This window comes from Zootoca vivipara, chromosome 9 (genome assembly GCF_963506605.1).
Source record: "Zootoca vivipara chromosome 9, rZooViv1.1, whole genome shotgun sequence".
Lineage (NCBI taxonomy): Eukaryota > Metazoa > Chordata > Lepidosauria > Squamata > Lacertidae > Zootoca > Zootoca vivipara.
In genome coordinates, this window is record NC_083284.1 from 491,852 (window position 1) to 499,951 (window position 8,100).

The window sequence follows — 8,100 nt, forward strand, 5'->3', positions numbered from 1 at the left end:
GCCGCCATGCCAATCCGCCCGGGGAGATTTTGTCACCCCCCTAGGCATGACACCCGGGGCGGACCGCACCCCCCACCCCTTTGTGATGCCCCTGCTTCTCCCCCACGCAGCCTTTGCGCTCTCCTTCTCACCCACAGTTGCCAACTAAGCGTGTCTTCAAAGTAACAGCTGCCTCCGCCTTCAGCTGGGGTTCCTGCATTGCAGGGGGCTGGACTGGATGACCCCTGGGGTCCCTCCCAACTCTACCATTCTGTGACTCTCAACCGGCAGCACTGTCCGTCCAGGTCATGTGTTGGGAGTGTCAATGTAAAAATGGGGACCTTGCCATGTGGTTAAATCCTCTGAAACTCACTCTTTGTGGCTGCCCAGCTCACTGCCCCCCCAGACCCCCAGCCACATTTCTTCCCATTTGTAAAAAGCACGCATTAATCTCCCCACACCTGCCTTTGGCCAGTCAACATGCACAGAGTCCTTACCGTATTTCAGGGGAGTGTTTGTTTTTTCCTGGTTTTGCACAAATGTACCTGCTTCTCCATCATCCTTCAGGGACAGCGTTCAAATCCCCCACTTAAACACACACGGTTTTTTTTCTCTCTCTCTCTCTTACCATTTTTCAAACTCAGATCAGAAGTGTGTAGCAAGAGCGCATGTGGCTGTGGCCAAACGGGGCGCGGATTTTTAAGATGCGCACCCTTCTTTTCTGAACGTGGAGCCAAATGAAGAACAAGAGGGGAGTCCTGCAGGATCAGGCCGATGGTCCTCCTGGGCCAGAACCCTCCCAGGGCCAACTGGATGCTCCTTTTTAAAAAATAACAAATTAACATAACAAATTTCAAGTCAAACATCACTCACCTCTTCAATTAGGATTCTCTGAATCCGTTGACTTCCCTCCGCACTTCCAGGGTTCCCATCACCAATCTCCTCCCCCCCCCTTCTGCTTATCATCTTTTCTCTAATTTGTTAAAAGAATAATAATCAATTTCCCATAGTTTTTCATACATTACAAGCCTCACCCAAATCCTGCCAAAGTTTTTAGTTGTTTCCAGTGTTCTCTTAAGTACATTCTAATTTTTCCCGCTTCCTTCTTAAAATCCTTCTCTCCCTGATCTCTGATTTTCCCTATCATAGAGTTGGAAGACACCACAAGGGCCATCCAGTCCAACCCCCTGCCAAGCAGGAAACACCATCAAAGCATTCTTGACATATGCCTGTCAAGCCTCTGCTTAAAGACCTCCAAAGAAGGAGATTCCAACACACTCCTTGGTAGCAAATTCCACTGCCGAACAGCTCTTACTGTCAGGAAGTTCTTCCTAATGTTTAGGTGGAATCTTCTTTCTTGAAGTTTGAATCCATTGCTCCATGCCCGCTTCTCTGGAGCAGCAGAAAACAATATTTCTCTCTCCTCCATATGACATCCTTTCATATATTTGAACATGGCTATCAGTCAGTTTCGCCATTTCGGCAGAGTCCATCATCTTCATCAGCCATTCCTCTCTGGCTGGAACTTGGTCTTCTTTCCATCTCTGGGTCTCGCTGCTGTCATCTCATGCACAAATAGTCATTTCTGCTCCCTCGGAATCTCTGTACCTAGAATGCCTAGCAAAAAAGCCTCTGATAAAATCTTATTTTGAACATCCCCCCCCCCATGGGAAACCAGAAATCAGGATTCGCACGCAAGAGCAACTCTCCCCTCTTGTGGCAACTTGCATTCAGAAGCATTGCTGGTTCCAGTTGGGAAGGGCAGAACGCTGCCAATATAGCTGGTAGCCATCGATAGCCCTCTCCTCCTCCTCCTCCTCCTTGAATTTGTCTAGGCCAGGCATAGGCAAACTCGGCCCTCCAGATCTTTTGGGACTACAACTCCCATCATCCCTGATCGCTGGTCCTGTTAGCTAGGGATGACGGGAGTTGTAGTCCCAAAACATCCGGAGGGCCGAGTTTGCCTATGCCTGGCCTAGTCCTCTATAAATGGCATGTAGGTTGGTGGCCCTCCCTGTTTCCTGTGGCAGGGAGTTCCACGGTTTAAGAAGGCCTTTCTTTTCTTCGTCCTGAATCTCCCAACCTTCCGCTTCCTTGGGTCTTCCCTGGGCACCTCGGGGGGTGTCTGTGCATGCCCATATTTCCGCACCTGAGGCCCCTTTGCCCCCCCCCCGCCAGGAGACGCGCATCCGAGCCACAGAGAAGGACCCCAAGAACCAATTGCACACCATGTCCGTGACGAACCGCTATGGGGGGGAGGAGGTGACCCACACGCTCCTGGCCGAGTCCCGATCTGAGACGCAGCGCTGGATGGAAGCCTTCTGGCAGCACTTTTACGACATGAGTGAGTGGGGGAGGCGAGACGGGGGGGGCGGGGTGGTGGTGGAAACACGTGTGGGGAGAGAGCAGGGGTCCCGGGGGCTGGATCCGGCCCAATCGCCATCTAAATCCGGCCCACAGATGGTCCGGGAATCAGCGTGTTTTTACATGAGTAGAATGTGTCCTTTTATTTAAAATGGGTTACTATTTGTGGGGCATAGGAATTCATTCAAATTCCCCCCCCCAATATAGTCCGGCCCCCCACAAGCTCTGAGGGACAGTGGACCGGCTCCCTGCTGGAAAAGTTTGCTGACCTCTGGCTTGAGATCTGCTGGGTCAACCAGAGGGGATCCTGTCCTCTGGAGCATGTGGGGAGACCACTAGGTGGCAGCACGGCACCCCCTGCCTGCCCCACAGACAGCCAGGGAAGGAAAAATGTGGGAGGGGGTCCCTGGCATGGGTCCCAAAAAATATTTGAGCGGCAGCCCCCCCCCCCCCAAGTCGATGGGCATTGCCCTTCAGATAGTGAATGTGTGCCATGTCTTGTGATCAATTATGTGGGGTGGGGCTTAACTACCCCCCATATTTTATTGAGGTTGACACCCCCGGCAATCTCTCCCCCCCCCCAGGCCAGTGGAAGCAGTGCTGCGATGAGCTCATGAAGGTGGAGGTCCCTTCCCCACGGCGCCCTCCGGCCCTCCTGCAGAAGCAAGGCTCGCTCTACCACGAGATGGGTGAGTGGGTCTCCGCAGAAGGGAGGGGGGTTGGGTGGGCTGTGGCCCCCCTGGCACTGAAGGGGGCAGAGGGGGCTCTCAAGGGTGGGCCTGGTGGCTTAGGGACCCCCTGACTCGTGGTGGGGAGGAAAGAGGGTCTCCCCTCCTTCTGCCCTTTTCTTCCTGCCTGTCTCTGGGGCTCTGTCTTGCCTCCCTGGTTTCTGTGGGTCCTGCCCCACACCTTGCTTGCACCCAGATATATCTGTGTCTGTAACTCTCTGTTCTCCTCCTCCTGCTCTCTCCCTCTCTCCCTCTCTCCCTCTCTCTCTCTCTCTCTCTCTCTCTCTCTCTCTCTCTCTCTCTCTGCATGTCTCCCCTTCTCTTCCTCTTCCTCTCTGTCCTGTCCCCGACCCCTTACCCCCCACCCCCAGCTCTCCCTGGCCCAGGGGGGCCGCCCCCCAACTGCGAGGGGCTGCTGTTGCAGGACAACGCTGTCTCTGCGGAGATTCGGGCTCTCCTCTCCTCGTATTACAGCGACAGGTGACGTAACCCCCACCCAAAGCTGGAAGGGGGTGGGGGTCCTCTGGGTCCCCAAGATGGGGTGGTCTTATGGGTGGGAGGGGGCTGCCTGCCTGCCAGGGAGGGAGGGGTACCCCTTGCGCAGGCACCAGCAGAACCTCTGGGGTCTCCCACTGACGGGGAGGGGGCTGGTTCCATGCCCCCCCTTTTCTGCCCTTTGAGACGACCCAGTCCAGACTCTGCAGAGAGGGCATGGCCTTAGGTGGGCACCATGCTTGGGCACCCTTCGCCAACTGGGCACGCTCCGAGTATTTCGGATCGCGGTTCCTCCCCCCCCCTTTTGTATTTTTTATGCTTAAAAAGAAAGATTTTACTGAAGCACAAGAAAGTTGATGCAACGGAAACAACAGATGCCCCAAAGAGCAGTGCACACACAGTGATAAAATTTCACCTGGCACCGTGGAGAAGGGAGTCCGGGGTGCCCGTATTTAGAGTCTCTGAGCTCTCGAGTTGGAGGGGGGACCTCAGGGGTCATCTAGCTCAACCCCCTGCAAAGCTACCCCGCAGCTTCTTGGCTGCATGCGAGATATAACCCCACCAAACAGAACGAGAGTTTCCCAAATAAATTAGGAGCTATTTTTTCAGCTCCTGCCAAATTGAATGAATGAATCTTTATTTGCGTCAGCCGTCGGCCATAGCAAGAAAACACCAAGACGATATACAAAGAATAGAAATAAAAAGTCAATTATATAAAATACATTTTAGGGTTTTGAATCAGTAGTCAAATAGTGGGTCTTATTCTGATTGCCCCAGCTCAAAACCTTGCAGCCTGTGCTGTCCCCTGTCAGGAGAAAGGACACTGGGGCAGTGACCCGCAATGGACTAGAAAAGAAGGGCCATAATCTCATTCCTCAAATATTTCTAAAGAGTGCAAGCCAGAAGGGCATGCGCCGCCGATTCGGAACTGCCATCTCCACAGGGAATGGGTTGGAATCGTCCCTCAAGTCCAGCCGAGGGCAAGACATTCAATATTGCCAGGATAAAAGCGCGCCTGTATTTTAGAAATGCTAGGCTATGCAGAAAGGGTGCCAGAGAGTCAAAATGGGAAGGTGGGAAATATGCTGCGGGCAAAATTTCCTGATTGTGGCCAAGTTGTTCCAACGCTCGGTATCATTTAGGCCCTGCACCCCCAAACTGCGGCCCTCCAGATGTTTTGGCCTACAACTCCCATGATCCCTAGCTAACAGGACCAGTGGTCGGGGAAGATGGGAATTGTAGTCCAAAACATCTGGAGGGCCGAAGTTTGGGGGTGCCTGGATTAGGCCATGCATAGGCAAACTCTGGCCCTCCAGATGTTTGGACTACAATTCCCATCATCCCTGGCCACTGGTCCTGTTCGCTAGGGATCATGGGAGTTGTAGTCCCAAACATCTGGAGGGCCAGAGTTTGCCTAGGCCTGATTTAGGCGCTGACAAATTGGACTGTTTTGCTTTGCTAAAACCCAAAGTGAGTAGCTGTTGTGGTGATAATAAACCATAAAGTTTTTGATAGACAGTTTTAATCGAGGCGTTTTTTGCTTGGCGATCCTCATGGGGGGCGCATGGGAAGGGACTCCTGCCAGCAGTTAGGGCCCCTCCGCTAATCTCCCCCCGCCCCATTTTTTCTCCCCAGCTATTGAGCCAGCGGACGACATTGAGGCCGTGACGGAGATCCTGGCCCGGCGCTTTTCCGGCCTTGGCCCCCCGCCGTGGCTGTCCCTCTTCGAAGGGTCGTCCTGCAGCGCAGCGTCCGACAGCGACAGCGGCTCCAGCGCCAGCCCGTGCCCCCTGCCCCGCCCCCCTTGGGGCCGGCCCCGCACCCTCTCCCTGGATGCCAAGCTCAGCACCCTGAAAGGACGCTCGGGGCGCCCGCCGGGGCCCCCTCCGCCCCCCAGGGCCAGGGGCCCCTCCGCCTCCAGCTCCTCCTCCAGCAGCAGCGGCAGCCCCACTCCGGAGCCCGAGCGCCCCCCTCGGCCCCACGCCCGGCCCAGGTTTGACCCCCGCTTGTGGCTGCAGTCCCAGGTCTGAGGACGGAGGGCGCTGGGACCTCCAGAGGTCCGCTAGACTGGAAGCAGGGGCCTGGGAGGGGGGCTGCAGGAGGTTGGAGCAGAGGGCCCTGATGTCAAGCTCCAGGCCCCCACCTAACAAGCCATCCTCACTTCTGGACCAGCTGCCCCCCACTTGGGGGTCACAGCCTGTTGGGGAGACTGGAGCACTCCTATGCCCCATTCCCAATTTGGGGGTGGGGTGGGTGGGTGGCTGTGTAACCGTCCTGACCTACAAGTCTCCTCTTCAGCAGGGGAGAAAAGCACCTTTTTCCTTTGAGAAACTGGAACAATTTGGGGTGGGGAGATGAACGCAAAAGGGGAGGGGGGGTCCGGTTGGCATCTCCCCCGCTTGAAGCAGGAGCTCATTCATATTGGTTCCTTTGTGCAAGCCCCCCCCCCAACTTCAACACACCCAGCAGTGGCCCAGCATGGCCCCAAAGATCAACCCCCCCCGCCTACCTTGCCCTCCAATAGCCCCCCCGTTTTTCTAACGCTCCCCCTGAGTTTCAGGGATATGTGCCAATTCAGGAGGTGAGGGGTGGTGCTTGCTGCCAACTAGGCAGGCGTGACCCCCCCCTCCGCATCTGTGGGGCGGGGGGCAACCCTGCCTTTACCTTGAATATGCATTAAAATGTATTTAACGATTCCTTTGTCGATGCGAGAGGTGGGTGGGGTCTGGACTGTGTGTGTATGTCTGTGTATATGTATTGGGGGGGGGCTTAAGTGCCAAGCCGTCCCCCGTCCCCCCATTATCCATCTTCATTATGATTCCTTCCAATGCTGAGGCCTGGGTAGACTTTCCATCTCTGCACAACTTGGGGTGGGCATGCATGGGTAGAGCCGTTCGACATTATTCCCCCCCAAATAAATACAAGCATTTTCTAGGGGTTTTTTCTGGGAGGCAGTTGGGCTCCCGGCTCCCTCCAAGTGCTCTGGGGAGCTTTCTGGTGGTCCCCCAGCCGCCACTGCAGAGGCCGGGGGAGCTACTCCTAGCCCCACATCTCTCGGCTTTGGGACCCCTGGCTCACTCCTTCCAATGAGGTGTGCTGGGGCGGGGGGGGGGGGGAGGTTGAGTCGTCTGAGATGGGACTGTGATGTGCCACAGCATGCCCACAGGCCCGTCCTAGCCATAGAGGCTAGTGGCGCGGAGAGCCACGGCGCTGGAAGGGCGCCAAGGGAGCGCAGGATTCCGGCGATCTGGCCAGGACTGCGCTCCTTCTCCGAGGACTCCGCGCTGCGCCTCCTTCTCGTTTCCCCAGCGCTGGGTTCCGCTCAGTCGAGCTTCGCCACCAGCGCGCGCACAGCGCCCAAGCGGCTCTTGCTGGTCCCACGGTGCGCGCGCTGGTGGCGAAGCTTGACTGAGCGGAACCCAGCGCTGGGGAAACGAGAAGGAGGCGCAGCGCGGAGTCCTCGGAGGTGGCCTCCCGCTGCTGCCGCGGTCCGCTTGGCACTCCCGGGTCCTTGGAGGGGCTCTGGAGGGGGGCACTGGAGGGACCTTAGCGCCAGGGCGCCGGATGGGCTTAAGACGGCCCTGCATGCCCAGCAGCATGGAGGAATGCCAGACCCACAAGTAGGGAGTGGGGGGAGCAGAGCAAGGACTTTTGTCGTCTCTGAGCCAGGACTGCCTGACCTGGCTGTGTGGGAGCTTTTTGTAGAATCGTAGAGTTGGAAGGGACCCCAAGGGTCATCCAGCCCAACCCCTGCAATGCAGGAATCTCAGCTCAAGCATCTCTGGCAGGTGGCCATCCAACCTCTGCTTAAAAACCTCCAAGGAAGGAGAGACCACCACCTCTTGTGGGAGTCTGTTCCACTGCCGAATAGCTCTTACTACCAGAGAGCTCTTCCTGCTGTTTATTGCAACTTGAAGCCATGGGTTCGGGTCCTGCCCTCCAGAGCAGGAGGAACAAACTTCCTCCGTCTTCCGTGTGACGGCCCTTCAGAGATTTGAAGGCAGCTATCAGATCTCCTGTTTTCCAGGCTAAACATACCCAGCTCCTTCAACCATTCCTCATAAGGCATGGTTTCCAGCCCCTTGGTTTTCCTCCTCTGCACACCTTCCAGCTTGTCGACATCCTTCTTAAACCGAGGCACCCAGAACGTCAGCTGTGCGCTGACCAAGGCAGAAAAGAGCAATGCTATTTCTTCCCTCGTTCAAGACCCTTGACTTCTGTTGCTGCAGCCTAGAGTCGCATTAGCCTTTTTTGCTGCTGCATCACGAGGTCAAAGGGGGAGACATGGTCAGGCAAGGAGGGGCAACAGTCCCAGCCCCCAGTCCTGGGGGGGGGGGATGGTTACAGCCTCCAGTCCACAGGCAAGAGCCACTGCTCTCCCCCGGCCTCCCCTAAGGCTATGCCATTCGGGGAGGGGGGAGCCCTGCAAAACCTCCCTCTACCCTCAACTCTGCCCCTGCCTCCCAATTCATTCCCTGTGGGCTGGGGGGGGGGTGTTGTCTCAGTCCTGCCCCACAGAGGACCCACAAAGACC

At 56.3% G+C, this 8,100-nt stretch overlaps 1 protein-coding gene across 5 annotated transcripts in view; it reads left to right on the forward strand.

The window, feature by feature from the left end:
• The window catches only part of RTKN (rhotekin), a 30,540-nt gene extending 24,280 nt beyond the window's left edge, over positions 1-6,260 (forward strand). For 3 of the 5 annotated variants that reach the window (XM_035134544.2, XM_060278283.1, XM_035134546.2), the window contains 3 exons: positions 2,158-2,323; positions 2,928-3,032; positions 5,202-6,260. In XM_035134544.2, the coding sequence (XP_034990435.2) occupies positions 2,158-2,323; positions 2,928-3,032; positions 5,202-5,596 (666 nt within the window). In that variant the 3' untranslated portion in view covers positions 5,597-6,260. Of the gene's footprint in view, positions 1-2,157; positions 2,324-2,927; positions 3,033-3,442; positions 3,556-5,201 lie in introns of those variants that run through there. The other 2 variants (XM_035134547.2, XM_060278284.1) reach the window with 2 other exon arrangements.
• Positions 6,261-8,100: the final 1,840 nt, after the last annotated feature.